General features: G+C 54.8%; 1 protein-coding gene across 1 annotated transcript; it reads left to right on the forward strand.

Moving 5' to 3' along the window:
• Positions 1–238: 238 nt before the first annotated feature.
• LYRM2 (LYR motif containing 2) lies at positions 239–27,266 on the forward strand. The gene is made up of 3 exons (XM_063925440.1): positions 239–355; positions 14,041–14,181; positions 26,911–27,266. Exons 1-3 carry the CDS (start codon positions 314–316, stop codon positions 26,989–26,991), a joined length of 264 nt encoding a protein of 87 aa, XP_063781510.1. The 5' UTR covers positions 239–313; the 3' UTR covers positions 26,992–27,266.
• Positions 27,267–27,804: the final 538 nt, after the last annotated feature.

Consider the following 27,804-nt stretch of genomic DNA (forward strand, 5'->3'; position numbering starts at 1 on the left):
TAACAACAACAACATTATTATTATTATTATTCATAGTCAGTGAGGTACAGTAGTCTATAGGTGTCTGGCTGCAGATAAGACATCCGGCCAGCAGAGGGAGCAGCTCTCTGTGCGCCGCAGCTATAAGCAAATGTTACTGTGTACACATCGTGATATACTGTCCCCAGTGTTGGAGCCATGTTTCTTTGGCCTTTCTCTCTATCCCAGGCAGTTTCTGGTCTCCGGTAAAATGGCCGCGACCGTCTGGCTGTACAGGAGACAGTAGAAGGGTCAGAGCCGGCAGCAGCAGCAGCAGCGCAGTATGTGACAGGTGATGTCCTTCCGGCTGCCCCCAACTGCACTAAGCCTCAAGCAGGTAATACTGTGACACTGCTCTGCTGGGTGTAATACAGGGGCAGTGTGCTCTGCTGGGTGTGATACAGGGGCAGTGTGCTCTGCTGGGTGTAATACAGGTGCAGTGTGCTCTGCTGGGTGTGATACAGGGGCAGTGTGCTCTGCTGGGTGTGATACAGGGGCAGTGTGCTCTGCTGGGTGTAATACAGGTGCAGTGTGCTCTGCTGGGTGTAATACAGTGGCATTGTGCTCTGCTGGGTGTAATACAGGAGCAGTGTGCTCTGCTGGGTGTAATACAGGTGCAGTGTGCTCTGCTGGGTGTAATACAGGAGCAGTGTGCTCTGCTGGGTGTAATACAGGGGCAGTGTGCTCTGCTGGGTGTAATGCAGGGGTAGTGTGCTCTGCTGGGTGTAATACAGTGGCATGGTGTAATACAGGAGCAGTGTGCTCTGCTGGGTGTAATACAGGGGCAGTGTGCTCTGCTGGGTGTAATGCAGGGGTAGTGTGCTCTGCTGGGTGTAATACAGTGGCATTGTGCTCTGCTGGGTGTAATACAGGGGCAGTGTGCTCTGCTGGGTGTAATACAGGGGCAGTGTGCTCTGCTGGGTGTAATACAGGGGCAGTGTGCTCTGCTGGGTGTAATACAGGAGCAGTGTGCTCTGCTTGGTGTGATACAGGGACACTGCTCTGCTGGGTGTAATACAGGGGCATTGTGCTCTGCTGGGTGTAATACAGGAGCAGTGTGCTCTGCTGGGTGTAATACAGGTGCAGTGTGCTCTGCTGGGTGTAATACAGGAGCAGTGTGCTCTGCTGGGTGTAATACAGGGGCAGTGTGCTCTGCTGGGTGTAATGCAGGGGTAGTGTGCTCTGCTGGGTGTAATACAGGGGCAGTGTGCTCTGCTGGGTGTAATACAGGGGCAGTGTGCTCTGCTGGGTGTAATACAGTGGCATTGTGCTCTGCTGGGTGTAATACAGGGGCAGTGTGCTCTGCTGGGTGTAATACAGGGACAGTGTGCTCTGCTGGGTGTAATACAGGGGCAGTGTGCTCTGCTGGGTGTAATACAGGGGCAGTGTGCTCTGCTGGGTGTAATACAGGGGCAGTGTGCTCTGCTGGGTGTAATACAGGGGCAGTGTGCTCTGCTGGGTGTAATACAGGAGCAGTGTGCTCTGCTTGGTGTGATGCAGGGACACTGCTCTGCTGGGTGTAATACAGGGGCAGTGTGCTCTGTTGGGTGTAATACAGGGGCAGTGTGTTCTGCTGGGTGTAATACAGGAGCAGTGTGCTCTGCTGGGTGTAATACAGGGGCAGTGTGCTCTGCTGGGTGTAATACAGGGGCAGTGTGCTCTGCTGGGTGTAATACAGGGGCAGTGTGCTCTGCTGGGTGTAATACAGGGGCAGTGTGCTCTGCTGGGTGTAATACAGGGGCAGTGTGCTCTGCTGGGTGTAATACAGGGGCAGTGTGCTCTGCTGGGTGTAATACAGGGGCAGTGTGCTCTGCTGGGTGTAATACAGGGGCAGTGTGCTCTGCTGGGTGTAATACAGGGGCAGCGTGCTCTGCTGGGTGTAATACAGGGGCAGCGTGCTCTGCTGGGTGTGATACAGGGACACTGTGCTCTGCTGGGTGTAATACAGGGGCAGCGTGCTCTGCTGGGTGTGATACAGGGACACTGTGCTCTGCTGGGTGTAATACAGGGGCAGCGTGCTCTGCTGGGTGTGATACAGGGGCAGCGTGCTCTGCTGGGTGTGATACAGGGACACTGCTCTGCTGGGTGTAATACAGGGGCAGCGTGCTCTGCTGGGTGTGATACAGGGGCAGCGTGCTCTGCTGGGTGTGATACAGGGACACTGCTCTGCTGGGTGTAATACAGGGGCAGTGTGCTCTGCTGGGTGTAATACAGGGGCAGTGTGCTCTGTTGGGTGTAATACAGGAGCAGTGTGCTCTGCTTGGTGTAATACAGGGGCAGTGTGCTCTGCTGGGTGTAATACAGGGGCAGTGTGCTCTGCTGGGTGTAATACAGGGCCAGTGTGCTCTGCTGGGTGTAATACAGGGCCAGTGTGCTCTGCTGGGTGTGATACAGGGGCAGTGTGCTCTGCTGGGTGTAATACAGGGCCAGTGTGCTCTGCTGGGTGTAATACAGGGGCAGTGTGCTCTGCTTGGTGTGATACAGGGACACTGCTCTGCTGGGTGTAATACAGGGGCAGTGTGCTCTGCTGGGTGTAATACAGGGACAGTGTGCTCTGCTTGGTGTGATACAGGGACACTGCTCTGCTGGGTGTAATACAGGGGCACTGTGCTCTGCTGGGTGTAATACAGGGGCAGTGTGCTCTGCTTGGTGTGATACAGGGACACTGCTCTGCTGGGTGTAATACAGGGGCAGTGTGCTCTGTTGGGTGTAATACAGGGGCAGTGTGTTCTGCTGGGTGTAATACAGGAGCAGTGTGCTCTGCTGGGTGTAATACAGGGGCAGTGTGCTCTGCTGGGTGTAATACAGGGGCAGTGTGTTCTGCTGGGTGTAATACAGGAGCAGTGTGCTCTGCTGGGTGTAATACAGGGGCAGTGTGCTCTGCTGGGTGTCATACAGGGACAGTGTGCTCTGCTTGGTGTGATACAGGGACACTGCTCTGCTGGGTGTAATACAGGGGCACTGTGCTCTGCTGGGTGTAAAACAGGGGCAGTGTGCTCTGCTTGGTGTGATACAGGGACACTGCTCTGCTGGGTGTAATACAGGGGCAGTGTGCTCTGTTGGGTGTAATACAGGGGCAGTGTGTTCTGCTGGGTGTAATACAGGAGCAGTGTGCTCTGCTGGGTGTAATACAGGGGCAGTGTGCTCTGCTGGGTGTAATGCAGGGGCAGTGTGCTCTGCTGGGTGTAATGCAGGGGTAGTGTGCTCTGCTGGGTGTAATACAGGGGCAGTGTGCTCTGCTGGGTGTAATACAGGGGCAGTGTGCTCTGCTGGGTGTAATACAGTGGCATTGTGCTCTGCTGGGTGTAATACAGGAGCAGTGTGCTCTGCTGGGTGTAATACAGGGGCAGTGTGCTCTGCTGGGTGTAATACAGTGGCATTGTGCTCTGCTGGGTGTAATACAGGAGCAGTGTGCTCTGCTGGGTGTAATACAGGGGCAGTGTGCTCTGCTTGGTGTAATACAGGGGCAGTGTGCTCTGCTGGGTGTAATACAGGGGCAGTGTGCTCTGCTTGGTGTGATACAGGGGCAGCGTGCTCTGCTGGGTGTGATACAGGGGCAGCGTGCTCTGCTGGGTGTGATACAGGGACACTGTGCTCTGCTGGGTGTAATACAGGGGCAGTGTGCTCTGCTGGGTGTAATACAGGGGCAGTGTGCTCTGTTGGGTGTAATACAGGAGCAGTGTGCTCTGCTGGGTGTAATACAGGGGCAGTGTGCTCTGCTGGGTGTAATACAGGGGCAGTGTGCTCTGCTGGGTGTAATACAGGGGCAGTGTGCTCTGCTGGGTGTAATACAGGGCCAGTGTGCTCTGCTGGGTGTAATACAGGGGCAGTGTGCTCTGCTTGGTGTGATACAGGGACACTGCTCTGCTGGGTGTAATACAGGGGCAGTGTGCTCTGCTGGGTGTAATACAGGGACAGTGTGCTCTGCTTGGTGTGATACAGGGACACTGGTCTGCTGGGTGTAATACAGGGGCACTGTGCTCTGCTGGGTGTAATACAGGGGCAGTGTGTCCTGCTTGGTTTGATACAGGGACACTGCTCTGCTGGGTGTAATACAGGGGCACTGTGCTCTGCTGGGTGTAATACAGGGGAAGTGTGCTCTGCTTGGTGTGATACAGGGACACTGCTCTGCTGGGTGTAATACAGGGGCAGTGTGCTCTGCTGGGTGTAATACAGGGGCAGTGTGCTCTGCTGGGTGTAATACAGGGGCAGTGTGCTCTGCTGGGTGTAATACAGGGGCAGTGTGCTCTGCTGGGTGTGATACAGGAGCAGTGTGCTCTGCTGGGTGTAATACGGGAGCAGTGTGCTCTGCTGGGTGTAATACGGGGGCAGTGTGCTCTGCTGGGTGTAATACAGGAGCAGTGTGCTCTGCCGGGTGTAATACAGGAGCAGTGTGCTCTGCCGGGTTTAATACGGGGGCACTGTGCTCTGCCGGGTGTGATACGGGGGCACTGTGCTCTGCCGGGTGTGATACGGGGGCACTGTGCTCTGCTGGGTGTAATACATGGGCACTGTGCTCTGCTGGCTGTAATACGGAGGCAGTGTGCTCTGCTGGGTGTAATACAGGGGCATTGTGCTCTGCTGGGTGTGATACAGGGCACTGTGCTCTGCTGGGTGTGATACAGGGGCACTGCTCTGCTGGGTGTGATACAGGGGCATTGTGCTCTGCTGGGTGTGATACAGGGGCACTGTGCTCTGCTGGGTGTAATATAGGGGCACTGCTCTGCTGGGTGTGATACAGGGGCAGTGTGCTCTGCTGGGTTTGATACGGGGGCACTGTGCTGCTCTGGGTGTGATACGGGGACAGTGTGCTCTACTGGGTGTGATACGGGGACAGTGTGCTCTACTGGGTGTGATACGGGGGCAGTGTGCTCTGCTGGGTGTGATACGGGGGCACTGTGCTCTGCTGGGTGTGATACGGGGGCACTGTGCTCTGCTGGGTGTGATACGGGGGCACTGTGCTCTGCTGGGTGTGATACAGGGCACTGCTCTGCTGGGTGTGATACACGGGCACTGTGCTCTGCTGGGTGTAATACAGGGGCACTATGCTCTGCTGGATGTGATACAGGGGATAGGGTGCTCTGCTGGGTGTAACACTGTGACACTGCTCTGCTGGGTGTGATATGGGGGTACTTTTACTATGCTGGGTGTGATACGGGGGCAGTGTGCTCTGCCGGGTGTGATACAGGGTCAGTGTGCTCTGCAGTGCTGTATATAATATAGATGACAGTGTGCTGGATGTTATAGAAGGGGCATTGGGCTCTGCAGTGCTGTATAGAATATAGATGACAGGTCGCTGGATGTTATAAAGGGGGCAGTGTGCTCTGCAGTGCTGTATATAATATAGATTACAGTGCGCTGAATGTTATAGAGGGGGCAGTGTGCTCTGCAGTGCTGTATATAATATAGATGACAGGGTGCTGGAAGTTATAGAGGGGGCAGTGTGCTATGCAGTGCTGTATATAATATAGATGACAGTGCACTGGATGTTATAGAGGCGGCAGTGTGCTCTGCAGTGCTGTATATAACATAGATGACAGTGCGCGGGATGTTATAGAGGGGGCAGTATGCTGTATATAATATAGATGACAGTGCGCTGGATGTTATAGAGGGGGCAGCGTGCTCTGCAGTGCTGTATATAATATAGTTGATGGTGCACTGGATGTTATAGAGGGGGCAGTGTGCTCTGCAGTGCTGTATATAGTATAGATGACAGTGTGCTGGATGTTTTAGAGGGGGCAGTGTGCTCTGCAGCGCTGTATATAATATAGATGACAGTATGCTGGATGTTATAGAGGGGGCAGTGTGCTCGACAGTGCTGACAGGGTGTGGATGTTATAGAGGGGGCAGTGGGGTCTGCAGTGCTGTATATAATATAGATGACAGTGCGCTGGATGTTATAGAGGGGTCAGTGGGCTCTGCAGTGCTGTATATAATATAGATGACAGTGCACTGGATGTTATAGAGGGAGCAGTGTGCTCTGCAGTGCTGTACATAATATAGATGACAGGGTGCTGGATGTTATAGAGGGGGCAGTGTGCTCTGCAGTGCTGTACATAATATAGATGACAGGGTGCTGGATGTTATAGAGGGGGCAGTGTGCTCTGCAGTGCTGTATATAGTATAGATGACAGGGTGCTGGATGTTATAGAGGGCGCAGTGTGTTCTGCAGTGCTGTATATAATATAGATGACAGGGTGCTGGATGTTATAGAGGGGGCAGTGTGCTCTGCAGTGCTGTATATAATATAGATGACAGGGTGCTGGATGTTATAGAGGGGGCAGTGTGCTCTGCAGTGCTGTATATAATATAGATGACAGGGTGCTGGATGTTATAGAGGGGGCAGTGTGCTCTGCAGTGCTGTATATAATATAGATGACAGGGTGCTGGATGTTATAGAGGGGGCAGTGTGCTCTGCAGTGCTGTATATAATATAGATGACAGTGCACTGGATGTTATAGAGGGGGCAGTGTGCTCTGCAGTGCTGTATATAACATAGATGACAGTGCGCGGGATGTTATAGAGGGGGCAGTGTGCTCGACAGTGCTGACAGGGTGCTGGATGTTATAGAGGGGGCAGTGGGGTCTGCAGTGCTGTATATAATATAGATGACAGTGCGCTGGATGTTATAGAGGGGTCAGTGGGCTCTGCAGTGCTGTATATAATATAGATGACAGTGCACTGGATGTTATAGAGGGAGCAGTGTGCTCTGCAGTGCTGTACATAATATAGATGACAGGGTGCTGGATGTTATAGACGGGGCAGTGTGCTCTGCAGTGCTGTACATAATATAGATGACAGGGTGCTGGATGTTATAGAGGGGGCAGTGTGCTCTGCAGTGCTGTATATAATATAGATGACAGGGTGCTGGATGTTATAGAGGGGGCAGTGTGCTCTGCAGTGCTGTATATAATATAGATGACAGGGTGCTGGATGTTATAGAGGGGGCAGTGTGCTCTGCAGTGCTGTACATAATATAGATGACAGGGTGCTGGATGTTATAGAGGGGGCAGTGTGCTCTGCAGTGCTGTATATAATATAGATGACAGGGTGCTGGATGTTATAGAGGGGGCAGTGTGCTCTGCAGTGCTGTACATAATATAGATGACAGGGTGCTGGATGTTATAGAGGGGGCAGTGTGCTCTGCAGTGCTGTATATAATATAGATGACAGGGTGCTGGATGTTATAGAGGGGGCAGTGTGCTCTGCAGTGCTGTATATAATATAGATGACAGGGTGCTGGATGTTATAGAGGGGGCAGTGTGCTCTGCAGTGCTGTATATAATATAGATGACAGTGCACTGGATGTTATAGAGGGGGCAGTGTGCTCCTGCACTGCAGATCACACAGCCCTCTGTATTACAACACTGTTTTATAGACATAAGTATTAATATTATTCTGCATAAGTGTGCTTGGACACCTGTAGCTGTATACAGTGCATCCGGAAAGTATTCACAGCGCTTCACTTTTTCCACATTTTGTTCTGTTACAGCCTTATTCCAAAATGGAATAAATATTTTTTCTCTTAGAATTCTACACACAATATCCCATAATGACAACATGAAAAAAGTCTCTCTTAGATTTTTGCAAATGTGTGAGTGTGTGTGTTTGTGTATGGATGTGTGTGTGTGTGTATGTGTATGTATGTATGTATGTATATATATATATATATATATATATATATATATATATATATATATATATATATATATATATATATATATATATATATATATATATATATATATATATACACACACTGCTCAAAAAAATAAAGGGAACACTAAAATAACACATCCTAGATCTAATTGAATGAAATATTCTTATTAAATACTTTATTTACATAGTTGAATGTGCGGACAACAAAATCACACAAAAATTATCAATGGAAATCCAATTTATTAACCCATGGAGGTCTGGATTTGGAGTCACACTCAAAATTAAAGTGGAAAAACACACTACAGGCTGATCCAACTTTCATGTAATGTCCTTAAAACAAGTAAAAATGAGGCTCAGTAGTGTGTGTGGCCTCCACGTGCCTGAATGACCTCCCTACAACGCCTGGGCATGCTCCTGATGAGGTGGCGGATGGTCTCCTGAGGGATCTCCTCCCAGACCTGGACTAAAGCATCCGCCAACTCCTGGACAGCCTGTGGTTGGTGGATGGAGCGAGACATGATGTCCCAGATGTGCTCAATTGGATTCAGGTCTGGACTGATGGGCTCTGCTTCTTAGGCTACTGGACACCATTAGCTCCAGAAGGTCGGAACACAGGTGTCGTCCTTGCTGTTCGTCCCAGAGCCGCGCCGCCGTCCTCCTCACAGAGCCGGAAGATAGAAGCCAGGTAAGTATATGTAGCAAGAAGACTTCAGATCTTCACTGAGGTATCGCGCAGCGGCCGCGCTGAGCGCCATTGCACCCACACACACAAGGCACATCATGGGTGCAGGGCGCAGGGGGGGCGCCCTGGGCAGCAAAAATTACCTCAAATAAGACTGGCATAAGTAGTAGATACTGCGGAGGCAGTATGTTAGAAAACCCCCCCAGTATAAATAAAGGAGCGGGACCGAAGCCCGCCGTCGAGGGGGCGGGGCTTGATCCTCCAGCACTAACCAGCGCCATTTTCTCCACAGCATGCTGCAGAGAAGCTGCTCCCGGACTCTCCCCTGCTGAACACAGTAACGGGGCAAAAACGAGGGGGGGCACATTATTTGGTGCAAAATTGTCTGTGTATAAAGCGCTTATTAGGCTGGGACTTTCAGTTTCAGTATACTGTGGCGCTGGGTGTGTGCTGGCATACTCTCTCTCTGTCTCTCCAAAGGGCCTTATTGTGGGTCAGTCCCCATATTTCAGTTATCCCAGTGTGTGTGGGGGTGTCAGTACGTGTATGTCGACATGTCTGAAGCGGAAGGCTCGTCTAGGGAGGAAGCAGAGCAGATGGTGGTGGTCTCTCCGTCGGCGCAGCCGACACCCGATTGGGTGGACATGTGGAATGTTTTGAATGTTAATGTGCCTTTATTACATAAAAGATTGGACAAAGCAGAGTCCAAAGACAAAGCTGGGAATCAACCCGTGGCTTTTACTGTGTCACAGGACCCCTCAGGGTCCCATAAACGTCCCTTTACCCAGATAGCAGACACTGATACCGACACGGATTCCGACTCCAGTGTCGACTATGATGAGGCGAGGTTGCACCCGAGAGTCGCCAAAAGTATTCAATATATGATTATTGCAATAAAAGATGTATTACATATCACAGAGGACCCCTCTGTCCCTGACTCTAGGGTCTGCATGTTTAAAGAAAAGAAACCTGAGGTAACCTTTCCCCCGTCTCATGAGCTGAACGCTTTATTTGAAAAAGCTTGGGAGACTCCTGACAAGAAACTGCAGGTTCCCAAGAGAATTATTATGGCGTATCCTTTCCCCTCAAAGGACAGGTTACGGTGGGAATCCTCGCCCACGGTGGACAAGGCCTTAAAGCGCTTGTCCAAAAAGGTTGCGCTACCGTCCCCGGACACGGCGGCCCTAAAGGATCCTGCGGATCGTAGGCAGGAATCTACCTTGAAATCAATTTATGCGACTACGGGAGCCCTGCTCAGACCTGCAGTAGCGTCGGCATGGGTAGGTAGCGCAATTGCAGCTTGGGCTGATAACTTGTCATCTGACATTGACACCCTAGACAAAGATAGTATTGTGTTGACCTTAGGTCACATCAAGGACGCAGCGTTATATATGAGAGAGGCTGCGAGAGATATTGGGCTTTTGGGTTCAAGAGCTAATGCCATGGCAGTTTCGGCTAGAAGGTCCCTGTGGACCCGTCAATGGACAGGGGATGCTGACTCAAAGAGGCATATGGAGGCATTACCCTACAAGGGTGAACTTTTATTTGGGGATGGCCTTGCGGACCTGGTTTCCACAGCTACCGCGGGTAAGTCTTCTTTTTTGCCTTACGTTCCCCCACAGCAAAAGAAAACACCTCAATACCAGATGCAGTCCTTTCGGTAGCATAAGTTCAGAAAGGGGCATGGCTCTTCTTTCCTCGCCAGAGGTAGAGGTAGAGGGAAAAGAACACCGGCTACGGCTAGTTCACAGGACCAAAAGTCCTCCCCGGCCTCTACCAAATCCACCGCATGACGCTGGTGCTCCGCTACAGGAGTCCGCACCGGTAGGGGCTTGTCTTCGACTCTTCAGCCAAGTCTGGGTTCAGTCTGATTTGGATCCTTGGGTGGTGGGAATTGTATCCCAAGGCTACAAACTGGAGTTCGAAGATGTACCTCCACACAGATTTTTCAAATCGGCCTTGCCAGCTTCTTCCCCAGAGAGGGAAATAGTTTTGGCTGCCATACAAAAGCTGTGTCAACAGCAAGTGATAATCGAGGTTCCCCTAGTGCATCAGGGAAAAGGGTTTTATTCAACTCTATTTGTGGTCCCGAAGCCGGATGGCTCGGTCAGACCTATTCTGAATCTAAAATCCCTAAACCTATATTTGAGGAGATTCAAATTCAAGATGGAATCTCTCAGGGCAGTGATCTCCAGTCTGGAAGGGGAGGATTTTATGGTGTCACTAGACATAAAGGATGCATACCTTCATGTTCCCATATATCCTCCTCATCAGGCTTACCTGAGATTCGCTGTACAGGATTGTCTTTACCAGTTTCAGACGTTGCCGTTTGGGCTTTCCACGGCCCCGAGGATTTTCACCAAGGTAATGGCGGAAATGATGGTGCTCCTGCGCAAGCAAGGCGTCACAATTATCCCATACTTGGATGATCTCCTGATAAAAGCGAGTTCAAGGGAACTGTTATTGAAAAGCGTATTGCTCTCCCTGAGAGTTCTACAACAGCACGGCTGGATTCTAAATCTACCAAAGTCGCAGTTGGTTCCGACAACTCGACTGTCATTTTTAGGCATGATTCTGGACACGGAAAAACAAAGGGTTTTTCTCCCAGTGGAAAAAGCCCAGGAACTTCAGAACATGGTCAAGGACCTGTTAAAGCCAAAAAGGGTGTCAGTTCATCAATGCACTCGAGTATTGGGAAAGATGGTGGCGGCCTACGAGGCCATTCCATTCGGCAGGTTCCATGCAAGGACTTTTCAGTGGGACCTTCTGGACAAGTGGTCAGGGTCCCATCTGCAGATGCTTCGGAAGATAACCCTGTCCCCCAGGGCCAGGGTCTCTCTCCTGTGGTGGCTTCAGAGTACTCACCTTCTAGAGGGTCGCAGGTTCGGCATTCAAGATTGGGTTCTTGTGACCACGGACGCGAGCCTCCGAGGATGGGGAGCAGTCACACAGGGAAACAATTTTCAGGGAATTTGGTCAAGCCAGGAGGCTTGTCTACACATCAATGTGCTGGAATGAAGGGCCATATACAACAGCCTCCGACAGGCGGAGAATCTTCTTCGCAACCTACCTGTTCTGATACAGTCAGACAACGTCACAGCCGTGGCGCATGTAATCCGCCAGGGCGGGACAAGAAGCAGAGTAGCAATTGCAGAAGCCACTAGGATTCTTCGCTGGGCGGAAAATCATGTAAGCGCTCTGTCAGCGGTCTTCATTCCGGGAGTAGACAACTGGGAAGCAGACTTCCTCAGCAGACACGATCTCCATCCAGGAGAGTGGGGACTTCATCAAGAAGTCTTTGCAGAGGTGACAAGTCGTTGGGGGCTTCCTCAAATAGACATGATGGCGTCACGCCTCAACAGAAAGCTTTGGACGTATTGTTCCAGGTCGAGGGACCCTCAGGCGGTGGCAGTGGACGCCCTGGTGACACCGTGGGTGTTTCAGTCGGTCTATGTGTTCCCTCCACTTCCTCTCATCTCAAAGATATTGAGAATCGTCAGACGAACAGGAGTGCAGACAATACTCATTGTTCCAGATTGGCCTCGAAGGGCCTGGTATTCAGATCTTCAGGAACTGCTCTCAGAAGATCCGTGGCCTCTTCCTCTCAGGTAGGACCTGTTACTACAGGGGCCCTGTGTGTTCCAAGACTTACCGCGGTTACGTTTGACGGCATGGTGGTTGAACACCAAATCCTAGCTAGGAAAGGTATTCCGGGGGAAGTCATCCCTTCTCTAATTAAAGCTAGGAAGGAGGTGACGGCGAAGCATTATCACCGTATCTGGAGGAAATATGTGTCTTGGTGTGAAACCAAGAACGCTCCTACGGAGGATTTTCAGCTGGGTCGTTTTCTCCATTTTCTACAGTCTGGAGTGGATATGGGCCTAAAGTTAGGCTCAATTAAGGTGGAGATTTCGGCCTTATCTATATTCTTTCAGAAGGAATTGGCCTCTCTCCCAGAGGTCCAGACTTTTGTAAAAGGAGTGCTGCACATCCAACCTCCTTTTGTGCCCTCAGTGGCACCGTGGGACCTTAACGTGGTGTTACAGTTCCTTAAATCGCACTGGTTTGAACCTCTTCAAACAGTTGAATTGATGTTTCTCACTTGGAAAGTGGTCATGTTATTGGCCTTGGCATCGGCAAGGCGGGTGTCCGAATTGGTGGCTTTGTCTCACAAGAGCCCCTATCTGGTTTTCCATGAGGATCGGGCAGAGTTGAGGACTCGTCCTCACTTTCTGCCTAAAGTGGTTTCGTCGTTTCATATGAACCAACCTATTGTGGTACCTGTGGCTACGGGGGTCTTGGAGGATTCCAAGTCCCTTGATGTAGTCAGGGCCTTAAAAATTCATATAGCCAGGACGGCTAGGGTTAGGAAAACAGAGGCTCTGTTTGTCCTGTATGCAGCCAACAAGGTTGGCGCTCCTGCTTCTAAGCAGACTATTGCTCGCTGGATCTGTAACACGGTTCAGCAGGCTCATTCTACGGCTGGATTGCCGTTACCAAATTCGGTAAAGGCCCATTCCACTAGGAAGGTGGGCTCTTCTTGGGCTGCTGCCCGAGGCGTCTCGGCATTACAGCTTTGCCGAGCTGCTACTTGGTCGGGTTCAAACACTTTTGCAAAATTCTACAAGTTTGATACCCTGGCTGATGAGGACCTCATGTTTGCTCAATCGGTGCTGCAGAGTCATCCGCACTCTCCCGCCCGGTCTGGAGCTTTGGTATAAACCCCTTGGTCCTTACGGAGTCCCCAGCATCCTCTAGGACGTAAGAGAAAATAAGATTTTAAACCTACCGGTAAATCTTTTTCTCCTAGTCCGTAGAGGATGCTGGGCGCCCGTCCCAGTGCGGACAATTTCCGCAAGGCTTGTATATAGTTGTTGCTTACATAAGGGTTATTTTTCAGTTGAGATCAGTCTCTGGCTGATTCTGTATTGTTCATGCTGTTAACTGGTTTGGTATAATATACCATGTTGTACGGTGTGTATGGTGTGGGCTGGTATGTATCTCGCCCATAGATTAACAAAAATCCTTTCCTCGTACTGTCCGTCTCCTCTGGGCACAGTTCTATAACTGAGGTCTGGAGGAGGGGCATAGAGGGAGGAGCCAGTGCACACCCATTCTAAAGTCTTAGAGTGCCCATGTCTCCTGCGGAGCCGTCTATACCCCATGGTCCTTACGGAGTCCCCAGCATCCTCTACGGACTAGGAGAAAAAGATTTACCGGCAGGTTTATAATCTTATTTTTAATACATTTGCAAAAATCTATAAAAAAAAACTTTTTCACGTTGTCATTATGGGGTATTGTGTGTAGAATTTTGAGGGAAAAAATGAATTTATTTCATTTTGGAATAAGGCTGTAACATAACAAAATGTGGAAAAAGTGAAGCGCTGTGTATACTTTCCGGGTGCACTGTATTTAGTGGATTATGCATCTATGACACCAGGGTGCAGTACCAGGGCTGAGTGCACCCATGAGCTCAGTGTTTGCAGTGCAGACTTCACCCTATCCTACGCCCGCTGCCCCCCCCCCCCCCCGCCTGTCAGGCGCCCGCTGCCCCCCCTTCCTGTCAGTCGCCCGCTGCCCCCCCTTCCTGTCAGGCGCCCGCTGCCCCCCCTTCCTGTTATAGGCGCCCGCTGCCCCCCTTGTTGGTTGACGGCTCTAACCTGTAATGTTTGTGTCTGTAGTTCCTGCTCCGGCAGCAGGTGCTGGGCCTGTACAGGAGGATCCTACGGGCCGTGCGGCAAATTCCTGATCCTGCCGACCGGAAGTACATGGAGGACTGGGCCAGGGGCGAGTTCAAGAGGAACAAAACAGCCACAGATGAGGTGAGAGGTGTACATCACATGGGAGTGAGGGTCTTCTTTCTGTAGAGTCTTGTGTGACACGTGTATGCTCACCGGAGAACCCCAGCGCTTCCCTCCGCTCCTGCATCGGGGCGAGAACAGGTCCAGTACCCGTGTGTGCATTACACAGATCAGTGCACTATGGAGGTGTGCTCAGAGGCTGGCCGGTAAGGGGGGCAGGGTGCCATCTGCCCACTGGGCCAGTAAAATTGAAGTGATCCAGGGCCGCCTGGCTGTAGGAGGCAAACAGAGGTCCCCCTGCTTCCGACTGCTCCGAGATAATGATGAACACCCCTGCCTGGCTGCTGAACAACTGGGGCTAGCAGAAAATGGCGGCACCCATAGCAGGCTATAAGAAAATGGCCACCGCTGACCAATGGGGAGCCAGGTGTCCTTTCCCATGACCCTAGTGGCTGGAGAAGGGATAGAGGGGTCGGGGCTTATTGGAGGAGTTGGGCTGCTCTTCCTTCTGCTGCAGTACGTGCGGGGGTGGGGGGGGTGAGGGGTCACAGGTCATTGCAGTTAGGAGCAGTATAGAATAGCGCTATGTGACCTCCCTGCATAGAGGATGAACGTCTGGGCCAACTTCCCCTCCGGAGACATTACATAGGGAGACAGCAGCTGCAAACTACCTCTACCCCCACCCTGTATACACTACCACTGTACACCTCTACCCCCACCCTGTATACGCTGCCACTGTACACCTCTACCCCCACCCTGTATACACTGCCACTGAACACCTCTACCCCCACCCTGTATACACTGCCACCGTACAGCGCTACCCCCACCCTGTATACGCTGCCACTGTACACCTCTACCCCCACCCTGTATACACTGCCACTGTACAGCTCTACCCCCACCCTGTATACACTGCCACTGTACAGCTCCACCCCCACCCTGTATACACTACCACTGTACACCTCTACCCCCACCCTGTATACACTACCACTGTACACCTCTACCCCCACCCTGTATACGCTGCCACTGTACACCTCTACCCCCACCCTGTATACACTACCACTGTACAGCTCTACCCCCACCCTGTATACACTGCCACTGTACAGCTCTACCCCCACCCTGTATACACTGCCACTGTACACCTCTACCCCCACCCTGTATACACTGCCACTGTACACCTCTACCCCCACCCTGTATACACTACCACTGTACACCTCTACCCCCACCCTGTATACGCTGCCACTGTACACCTCTACCCCCACCCTGTATACACTGCCACTGTACAGCTCTACCCCCACCCTGTATACACTGCCACTGTACAGCTCTACCCCCACCCTGTATACACTACCGCTGTACACCTCTACCCCCACCCTGTATACACTGCCACTGTACACCTCTACCCCCACCCTGTATACGCTGCCACTGTACACCTCTACCCCCATCCTGTATACACTGCCACTGTACACCTCTACCCCCACCCTTATACACTGCCACTGTACACCTCTACCCCCACCCTTATACACTGCCACTGTACACCTCTACCCCCACCCTGTATACACTGCCACTGTACACCTCTACCCCCACCCTTATACACTGCCACTGTACACCTCTACCCCCACCCTGTATACACTGTCACTGTACACCTCTACCCCCACCCTGTATACACTACCACTGTACAGCTCTACCCCCACCCTGTATACACTGCCACTGTACACCTCTACCCCCACCCTGTATACGCTGCCACTGTACACCTCTACCCCCACCCTGTATACACTGCCACTGTACACCTCTACCCAGACCCTGTATACACTGCCACTGTACAGCTCTACCCCCACCCTCTATACCCTGCCACTGTACACCTCTACCCCCACCCTGTATACACTGCCACTGTACACCTCTACCCCCACCCTGTATACACTGCCACTGTACACCTCTACCCCCACCCTGTATACACTGCCACTGTACACCTCTACCCCCACCCTGTACACCTCTACCCCCACCCTTATACACTGCCACTGTACACCTCTACCCCCACCCTGTATACACTGCCACTGTACACCTCTACCCCCACCCTGAATACACAACCACTGTACACCTCTACCCCCACCCTGTATACACTGCCACTACACCTCTACCCCCTCCCTGTATACCCTGCCACTGTACACCTCTACCCCCACCCTGTATACACTGCCACTGTACACCTTTACCCCCACCCTGTATACACTGCCACTGTACACCTCTACCCCCACCCTGTATACCCTGCCACTGTACACCTCTACCCCCACCCTGTATACACTACCACTGTACACCTCTACCCCCACCCTGTATACACTGCCACTGTACACCTCTACCCCCACCCTGTATACACTGCCACTGTACACCTCTACCCCCACCCTGTATACCCTGCCACTGTACACCTCTACCCCCACCCTGTATACACTACCACTGTACACCTCTACCCCCACCCTGTATACACTGCTACTGTACACCTCTACCCCCACCCTGTATACACTACCACTGTACACCTCTACCCCCACCCTGTATACACTGCCACTGTACACCTCTACCCCCACCCTGTATACACTGCTACTGTACACCTCTACCCCCACCCTGTATACACTACCACTGTACACCTCTACCCCCACCCTGTATACACTACCACTGTACACCTCTACCCCCACCCTGTATACACTGCCACTGTACAGCTCTACCCCCACCCTGTATACACTGCCACTGTACAGCTCTACCCCCACCCTGTATACGCTGCCACTGTACACCTCTACCCCCACCCTGTATACACTGCCACTGTACACCTCTACCCAGACCCTGTATACACTGCCACTGTACAGCTCTACCCCCACCCTCTATACCCTGCCACTGTACACCTCTACCCCCACCCTGTATACACTGCCACTGTACACCTCTACCCCCACCCTGTATACCCTGCCACTGTACACCTCTACCCCCACCCTGTATACACTGCCACTGTACACCTCTACCCCCACCCTGTATACACTGCCACTGTACACCTCTACCCCCACCCTGTATACACTGCCACTGTACACCTCTACCCCCACCCTGTATACACTGCCACTGTACACCTCTACCCCCACCCTGTATACCCTGCCACTGTACACCTCTACCCCCACCCTGTATACACTACCACTGTACACCTCTACCCCCACCCTGTACACCTCTACCCCCACCCTTATACACTGCCACTGTACACCTCTACCCCCACCCTGTATACACTGCCACTGTACACCTCTACCCCCACCCTGAATACACTACCACTGTACACCTCTACCCCCACCCTGTATACACTACCACTGTACACCTCTACCCCCACCCTGTATACACTGCCACTGTACACCTCTACCCCCACCCTGTATACACTGCCACTGTACACCTTTACCCCCACCCTGTATACACTGCCACTGTACACCTCTACCCCCACCCTGTATACCCTGCCACTGTACACCTCTACCCCCACCCTGTATACACTACCACTGTACACCTCTACCCCCACCCTGTATACACTGCCACTGTACACCTCTACCCCCACCCTGTATACACTGCCACTGTACACCTCTACCCCCACCCTGTATACCCTGCCACTGTACACCTCTACCCCCACCCTGTATACACTACCACTGTACACCTCTACCCCCACCCTGTATACACTGCTACTGTACACCTCTACCCCCACCCTGTATACACTACCACTGTACACCTCTACCCCCACCCTGTATACACTACCACTGTACAGCTCTACCCCCACCCTGTATACACTACCACTGTACACCTCTACCCCCACCCTATATACACTGCCACTGTACACCTCTACCCCCACCCTGTATACACTGCCACTGTACACCGATACCCAGACCCTGTATACACTGCCACTGTACACCTCTACCCCCACCCTGTATACACTGCCACTGTACACCTCTACCCCCACCCTGTATACACTGCCACTGTACACCTCTACCCCCACCCTGTATACACTGCCACTGTACACCTCTACCCCTACCCTGTATACACTACCACTGTACACCTCTACCCCCACCCTTATACACTGCCACTGTACACCTCTACCCCCACCCTGTATACACTACCACTGTACACCTCTACCCCCACCCTGTATACACTGCCACTGTACACCTCTACCCCCACCCTGTATACACTGGTACTATGCATCCCCCCTGTGCCCCCACCCTGTGTACACTGGTACTATGCAGCCCCCCTTTGCCCACTGACACTGTGCATCCCCCCTGTGCCCCCACCCTGTGTACACTGGTACTATGCATCCCCCCTGTGTCCACTGACACCGTGTATCTCCCCTGTGCCCCCTGACACTGTGCATCCCCCCTGTGCCCCCACCCTGTGTACACTGGTACTATACATCCCCCCTGTGCCCACTGACACCGTGTATCTCCCCTGTGCCCCCTGACACTGTGCATCCCCCCTGTGCCCCCACCCTGTGTACACTGGTACTATGCATCCCCCCTGTGCCCACTGACACCGTGTATCTCCCCTGTGCCCCCTGACACCGTGCATCCCCCCTGTGCCCACTGACACCGTGCATCCCCCTGTGCCCCCTCCCTGTGTACACTGGTACAATGCATCCCCCCTGTGCCCCCACCCTATGTACACTGGTACTATGCATCCCCCCTGTGCCCACTGACACCGTGTATCTCCCCTGTGCCCCCTGACACTGTGCATCCCCCCTGTGCCCCCTCCCTGTGTTCACTGGTACTATGCATCCCCCCTGTGCCCACTGACACTGTGCATCCCCCTGTGCGCCCACCCTGTGTACACTGGTACTATGCATCCCCCCCTGTGCCCCCTGACACTGTGCCCCCTCCCTGTGTACACTGGTACTATGCATCCCACCTGTGCCCACTGACACCATGCATCCCCCCTGTGCCCCCTCCCTGTGTACACTGGTACTATGCATCCCCCCTGTGCCCCCACCCTGTGTACACTGGTACTATGCATCCCCCCTGTGCCCCCACCCTGTGTACACTGGTACTATGCATCCCCCCTGTGCCCCCTCCCTATGTACACTGGTACTATGCATCCCACCTGTTCCCTCTGACACTGTGCATCCCCCTGTGCCCCCTCCCTGTGTACACTGGTACTATGCAGCCCACCTGTGCCCACTGACACCGTGCATCCCCCCTGTGCCCCCTCCCTGTGTACACTGGTACTATGCATCCTCCCTGTGCCCCCTCCCTGTGTACACTGTTACTATGCAGCCCACCTGTGCCCCCACCCTGTGTACACTGGTACTATGCATCCCCCCTGTGCCCACTGACACTGTACATCCCCCCTGTGCCCCCACCCTGTGTACACTGGTACTATGCATCCCCCCTGTGCCCCCTCCCTGTGTACACTGGTACTATGCATCCTCCCTGTGCCCCCACCCTGTGTACACTGGTACTATGCATCCCCCCTGTGCCCCCTGACACTGTACATCCCCCCTGTGCCCCCACCCTGTGTACACTGGTACTATGCATCCCCCCTGTGCCCCCACCCTGTGTACACTGTTACTATGCATCCTCCCTGTGCCCCCTCCCTGTGTACACTGTTACTATGCAGCCCACCTGTGCCCCCACCCTGTGTACACTGGTACTATGCATCCCCCCTGTGCCCACTCCCTGTGTACACTGGTACTATGCATCCTCCCTGTGCCCCCACCCTGTGTACACTGGTACTATGCATCCCCCCTGTGCCCCCTGACACTGTACATCCCCCCTGTGCCCCCACCCTGTGTACACTGGTACTATGCATCCCCCCTGTGCCCCCACCCTGTGTACACTGTTACTATGCATCCTCCCTGTGCCCCCTCCCTGTGTACACTGTTACTATGCAGCCCACCTGTGCCCCCACCCTGTGTACACTGTTACTATGCATCCTCCCTGTGCCCCCTCCCTGTGTACACTGTTACTATGCAGCCCACCTGTGCCCCCTCCCTGTGTACACTGTTACTATGCAGTCAACCTGTGCCCCCACCCTGTGTACACTGGTACTATGCATCCCCCCTGTGCCCCCTGACACTGTACATCCCCCCTGTGCCCCCACCCTGTGTACACTGGTACTATGCATCCCCCCTGTGCCCCCACCCTGTGTACACTGTTACTATGCATCCTCCCTGTGCCCCCTCCCTGTGTACACTGTTACTATGCAGCCCACCTGTGCCCCCACCCTGTGTACACTGGTACTATGCATCCCCCCTGTGCCCACTCCCTGTGTACACTGGTACTATGCATCCTCCCTGTGCCCCCACCCTGTGTACACTGGTACTATGCATCCCCCCTGTGCCCCCTGACACTGTACATCCCCCCTGTGCCCCCACCCTGTGTACACTGGTACTATGCATCCCCCCTGTGCCCCCACCCTGTGTACACTGTTACTATGCATCCTCCCTGTGCCCCCTCCCTGTGTACACTGTTACTATGCAGCCCACCTGTGCCCCCACCCTGTGTACACTGTTACTATGCATCCTCCCTGTGCCCCCTCCCTGTGTACACTGTTACTATGCAGCCCACCTGTGCCCCCTCCCTGTGTACACTGTTACTATGCAGTCAACCTGTGCCCCCACCCTGTGTACACTGGTACTATGCATCCCCCCTGTGCCCCCTGACACTGTACATCCCCCCTGTGCCCCCACCCTGTGTACACTGGTACTATGCATCCCCTCTATGCCCACTGACACCGTGCATCCCCCCTGTGCCCCCACCCTGTGTACACTGGTACTATGCATCCCCCCTGTGCCCCCACCCTGTGTACACTGGTACTATGCATCCCCTCTGTGCCCACTGACACCGTGTATCTCCCCTGTGCCCCCTGACACTGTGCATCCCCCTTGTGCCCCCTCCCTGTGTACACTGGTACTATGCATCCCCCCTGTACCCACTGACACCGTGCATCCCCGCTGTGCCCCCTCCCTGTGTACACTGGTACTATGCATCCCCCCTGTGCCCACTGACACCGTGTATCTCCCCTGTGCCCCCTCCCTGTGTACACTGGTACTATGCATCCCCCCTGTACCCACTGACACCATGCATCCCCCTGTGCCCCCTCCCTGTGTACACTGGTACTATGCATCCCCCCTGTACCCACTGACACCGTGCATCCCCCTGTGTACACTGGTACTATGCAGCCCACCTGTGCCCCCTCCCTGTGTACACTGGTACTATGCATCCCCCCTGTGCCCCCACCCTGTGTACACTGGTACTATGCATCCCCCCTGTGCCCCCTCCCTGTGTACACTGATACTATGCATCCCCCCTGTGCCCCCTCCCTGTGTACACTGGTACTATGCAGCCCACCTGTGCCCCCTCCCTGTGTACACTGGTACTATGCATCCCACCTGTTCCCTCTGACACTGTGCATCCCCCCTGTGCCCCCTCCCTGTGTACACTGGTACTATGCAGCCCACCTGTGCCCACTGACACCGTGCATCCCCCCTGTGCCCCCTCCCTGTGTACACTGGTACTATGCATCCCCCCTGTGCCCACTGACACCGTGCATCCCCCCTGTGCCCCCTCCCTGTGTACACTGGTACTATGCATCCCACCTGTTCCCTCTGACACTGTGCATCCCCCCTGTGCCCCCACCCTGTGTACACTGGTACTATGCAGCCCACCTGTGCCCACTGACACCGTGCATCCCCCTGTGCCCCCACCCTGTGTACACTGGTACTATGCATCCCCCCTGTGCCCCCTCCCTGTGTACACTGGTACTATGCATCCCCCCTGTGCCCACTGACACCGTGCATCTCCCCTGTGCCCCCTCCCTGTGTACACTGGTACTATGCATCCCACCTGTTCCCTCTGACACTGTGCATCCCCCCTGTGCCCCCACCCTGTGTACACTGGTACTATGCATCCCCCCTGTGCCCCCACCCTGTGTACACTGGTACTATGCATCCCCCCTGTGCCCCCTCCCTGTGTACACTGGTACTATGCAGCCCACCTGTGCCCACTGACACCGTGCATCCCCCTGTGCCCCCACCCTGTGTACACTGGTACTATGCAGCCCACCTGTGCCCACTGACACCGTGCATCCCCCTGTGCCCCCACCCTGTGTACACTGGTACTATGCATCCCCCCTGTGCCCCCACCCTGTGTACACTGGTACTATGCATCCCCCCTGTGCCCCCACCCTGTGTACACTGGTACTATGCATCCCCCCTGTGCCCCCTCCCTATGTACACTGGTACTATGCATCCCACCTGTTCCCTCTGACACTGTGCATCCCCCTATGCCCCCTCCCTGTGTACACTGGTACTATGCAGCCCACCTGTGCCCACTGACACCGTGCATCCCCCCTGTGCCCCCTCACACCGTGCATCCCCCCTGTGCCCCCTCCCTGTGTACACTGGTACTATGCATCCTCCCTGTGTACACTGTTACTATGCAGCCCACCTGTGCCCCCACCCTGTGTACACTGGTACTATGCATCCCCCCTGTGCCCACTGACACTGTACATCCCCCCTGTGCCCCCACCCTGTGTACACTGGTACTATGCATCCCCCCTGTGCCCCCTCCCTGTGTACACTGGTACTATGCATCCTCCCTGTGCCCCCACCCTGTGTACACTGGTACTATGCATCCCCCCTGTGCCCCCTGACACTGTACATCCCCCCTGTGCCCCCACCCTGTGTACACTGGTACTATGCATCCCCCCTGTGCCCCCACCCTGTGTACACTGTTACTATGCATCCTCCCTGTGCCCCCTCCCTGTGTACACTGTTACTATGCAGCCCACCTGTGCCCCCACCCTGTGTACACTCGTACTATGCATCCCCCCTGTGCCCACTGACACTGTACATCCCCCCTGTGCCCCCACCCTGTGTACACTGGTACTATGCATCCCCCCTGTGCCCCCTCCCTGTGTACACTGGTACTATGCATCCTCCCTGTGCCCCCACCCTGTGTACACTGGTACTATGCATCCCCCCTGTGCCCCCTGACACTGTACATCCCCCCCTGTGCCCCCACCCTGTGTACACTGGTACTATGCATCCCCCCTGTGCCCCCACCCTGTGTACACTGTTACTATGCATCCTCCCTGTGCCCCCTCCCTGTGTACACTGTTACTATGCAGCCCACCTGTGCCCCCACCCTGTGTACACTGGTACTATGCATCCCCCCTGTGCCCCCACCCTGTGTACACTGTTACTATGCATCCTCCCTGTGCCCCCTCCCTGTGTACACTGTTAATATGCAGCCCACCTGTGCCCCCTCCCTGTGTACACTGTTACTATGCAGCCCACCTGTGCCCCCACCCTGTGTACACTGGTACTATGCATCCCCCCTGTACCCCCTGACACTGTACATCCCCCCTGTGCCCCCACCCTGTGTACACTGGTACTATGCATCCCCCCTGTGCCCCACCCTGTGTACACTGGTACTATGCATCCCACCTGTGCCCCCTCCCTGTGTACACTGGTACTATGCATCCCCCCTGTGCCCCCACCCTGTGTACACTGGTACTATGCATCCCCCCTGTGCCCCCTCCCTGTGTACACTGGTACTATGCAGCCCACCTGTGCCCCCTCCCTGTGTACACTGGTACTATGCATCCCCCCTGTGCCCCCTGACACCGTGCATCCCCCCTGTGCCCCCACCCTGTGTACACTGGTACTATGCATCCCCCCTGTGCCCCCACCCTGTGTACACTGGTACTATGCATCCCACCTGTACCCACTGACACTGTGCATCCCCCCTGTGCCCCCACCCTGTGTACACTGGTACTATGCATCCCCCCTGTACCCACTGACACCGTGCATCCCCCCTGTGCCCCCTCCCTGTGTACACTGGTACTATGCATCCCCCCTGTGCCCACTGACACCGTGCATCTCCCCTGTGCCCCCTCCCTGTGTACACTGGTACTATGCATCCCCCCTGTGCCCCCTGACACCGTGCATCCCCCTGTGCCCCCTCCCTGTGTACACTGGTACTATGCATCCCCCCTGTGCCCCCTCCCTGTGTACACTGGTACTATGCAGCCCACCTGTGCCCACTGACACTGTGCATCCCCCTGTGCCCCCACCCTGTGTACACTGGTACTATGCATCCCCCCCTGTGCCCCCACCCTGTGTACACTGGTACTATGCATCCCCCCTGTACCCACTGACACCGTGCATCCCCCCTGTGCCCCCTCCCTGTGTACACTGGTACTATGCATCCCCCCTGTGCCCACTGACACCGTGTATCTCCCCTGTGCCCTCTCCCTGTGTACACTGGTACTATGCATCCCCCCTGTGCCCACTGACACCGTGCATCTCCCCTGTGCCCCCTCCCTGTGTACACTGGTACTATGCATCCCCCCTGTGCCCCCTCCCTGTGTACACTGGTACTATGCAGCCCACCTGTGCCAACTGACACTGTGCATCCCCCTGTGCCCCCATCCTGTGTACACTGGTACTATGCATCCCCCCTGTTCCCTCTGACACTGTGCATCCCCCCTGTGCCCCCACCCTGTGTACACTGGTACTATGCAGCCCACCTGTGCCCACTGACACTGTGCATCCTCCCTGTGCCCCCATCCTGTGTACACTGGTACTATGCATCCCACCTGTTCCCTCTGACACTGTGCATCCCCCCTGTGCCCCCACCCTGTGTACACTGGTACTATGCAGCCCACCTGTGCCCACTGACACCGTGCATCCCCCTGTGCCCCCACCCTGTGTACACTGGTACTATGCATCCCCCCTGTGCCCCCACCCTGTGTACACTGGTACTATGCATCCCCCCTGTGCCCTCACCCTGTGTACACTGGTACTATGCAGCCCACCTGTGCCCACTGACACTGTGCATCCTCCCTGTGCCCCCATCCTGTGTACACTGGTACTATGCATCCCACCTGTTCCCACTGACACTGTGCATCCCCCCTGTGCCCCCACCCTGTGTACACTGGTACTATCCAGTCTCACCTGTGCCCACCTTACATCACCTCCCTCCTCTCCTTCACTTTCCACATTACATTACATGTATCTCGATAGTGTCAGACCCGTGCTGTGTCCTGCCAGGCAGTGTATCCCGATAGTGTCAGACCCGTGCTGTGTCCTGCCAGGCAGTGTATCCCGATAGTGTCAGACCCGTGCTGTGCCCCGCCAGGCTGTGTATCCCGATAGTGTCAGACCCGTGCTGTGTCCTGCCAGGCAGTGTATCCCGATAGTGTCAGACCCGTGCTGTGTCCCGCCAGGCAGTGTATCCTGATAGTGTCAGACCCGTGCTGTGTCCTGCCAGGCAGTGTATCCCGATAGTGTCAGACCCGTGCTGTGTCCCGCCAGGCTGTGTATCCCGATAGTGTCAGACCCGTGCTGTGTCCTGCCAGGCAGTGTATCCCGATCGTGTCAGACCCGTGCTGTGTCCTGCCAGGCAGTGTATCCCGATAGTGTCAGACCCGTGCTGTGTCCTGCCAGGCAGTGTATCCCGATAGTGTCAGACCAGTGCTGTGTCCCGCCAGGCTGTGTATCCCGATAGTGTCAGACCCGTGCTGTGTCCTGCCAGGCAGTGTATCCCGATCGTGTCAGACCCGTGCTGTGTCCTGCCAGGCAGTGTATCCTGATAGTGTCAGACCCGTGCTGTGTCCTGCCAGGCAGTGTATCCCGATAGTGTCAGACCCGTGCTGTGTCCCGCCAGGCTGTGTATCCCGATAGTGTCAGACCCGTGCTGTGTCCTGCCAGGCAGTGTATCCCGATCGTGTCAGACCCGTGCTGTGTCCTGCCAGGCAGTGTATCCCGATAGTGTCAGACCCGTGCTGTGTCCTGCCAGGCAGTGTATCCCGATAGTGTCAGACCAGTGCTGTGTCCCGCCAGGCAGTGTGTCCCGATAGCGTCAGACCCGTGCTGTGTCCCGCCAGGCAGTGTATCCCGATAGTGTCAGACCCGTGCTGTGTCCCGCCAGGCTGTGTATCCCGATAGTGTCAGACCAATACTGTGTCCCGCCAGGCTGTGTATCCCGATAGTGTCAGACCAATACTGTGTCCCGCCAGGCTGTGTATCCCGATAGTGTCAGACCCGTGCTGTGTCCCGCCAGGCTGTGTATCCCGATAGTGTCAGACCCGTGCTGTGTCCTGCCAGGCAGTGTATCCCGATAGTGTCAGACCCGTGCTGTGTCCTGCCAGGCAGTGTATCCCGATAGTGTCAGACCCGTGCTGTGTCCCGCCAGGCTGTGTATCCCGATAGCGTCAGACCCGTGTTGTGTCCTGCCAGGCAGTGTATCCCGATAGCGTCAGACCCGTGCTGTGTCCCGCCAGACAGTGTATCCCAATAGTATCAGACCCGTGCTGTGTCTCTCCAGGCAGTGTATCCCGATAGCGCCAGACCCGTGCTGTGTCCCGCCAGGCAGTGTATCCCGATAGTGTCAGACCCGTGCTGTGTCCTGCCAGGCAGTGTATCCCGATAGTGTCAGACCCGTGTTGTGTCCTGCCAGGCAGTGTATCCCGATAGCGTCAGACCCGTGCTGTGTCCCGCCAGACAGTGTATCCCGATAGTATCAGACCCGTGCTGTGTCTCTCCAGGCGGTGTATCCCGATAGCGCCAGACCCGTGCTGTGTCCCGCCAGACAGTGTATCCCGATAGTATCAGACCCGTGCTGTGTCTCTCCGGGCAGTGTATCCCGATAGTGTCAGTCCCGTGCTGTGTCTCTCCAGGCGGTGTATCCCGATAGCGCCAGACCCGTGCTGTGTCCCGCCATTAATGTGTCCGTCTCACTGCTCTCTTCTCCCTCACAGGCCACGGTGCGAATGATGATCACTCAAGGACAGCGCCAGGTGCAAGGCTTGGAGACGTCGCTTCAGCTGGCCAAGTCCTAGCGCCGTCCACTGATCCCCAGTTTACACCGGTGTGGGAGAACTGGTGACCTCGCAGGCTGTGCGTCATTCTGCATCGCTGCCACATACCCTGTGACATCAGAGACTGTGTGTCATGCCGCCGGAGGGGGCGGTCAGTGACTCAGCCAGCTTCTGGCACACTGATGGGAAGCGTGTGACGGGAACCGGCGCTGTAACATCAGACCCCTGTGGATGCAGCGATCCCGCTGCTGTGACCGAGCGAGCGCTGGACAATTAAAACGTTTTCAACAGAATAAGTGTCCTGTGACTGTCTCCTGGGAGTGGCGGGAACGTTCTGCGCCTGTGTATTAGAGTGCAGGGGTCCTGTGACTGTCTCCTGGGAGTGGCGGGAACGTTCTGCGCCTGTGTATTAGATTACAGGGGTCCCGCGACTGTCTCCTAGGAGTGGCGAGAACGTTCTGCGCCTGTGTATTAGAGTGCAGGGGTCCCGTGACTGTCTCCTAGGAGTGGCGGGAACGTTCTGCGCCTGTGTATTAGAGTGCAGGGGTCCCGTGACTGTCTCCTAGGAGTGGCGGGAACGTTCTGCGCCTGTGTATTAGAGTGCAGGGGTCCCGTGACTGTCTCCTAGGAGTGGCGGGAACGTTCTGCACCTGTGTACTAGAGTGCAGGGGTCCCGCGACTGTCTCCTAGGGGTGGCGGGAACGTTTTGCGCCTGTGTATTAGAGTGCAGGGGTCCCGTGACTGTCTCCTGGGAGTGGCGGGAACGTTCTGCGCCTGTGTATTAGAGTGCAGGGGTCCCGTGACTGTCTCCTGGGAGTGGCGGGAACGTTCTGC

The sequence above is a fragment of the Pseudophryne corroboree genome, chromosome 1, assembly GCF_028390025.1.
Source record: "Pseudophryne corroboree isolate aPseCor3 chromosome 1, aPseCor3.hap2, whole genome shotgun sequence".
Taxonomy (NCBI): Eukaryota; Metazoa; Chordata; class Amphibia; order Anura; family Myobatrachidae; genus Pseudophryne; species Pseudophryne corroboree.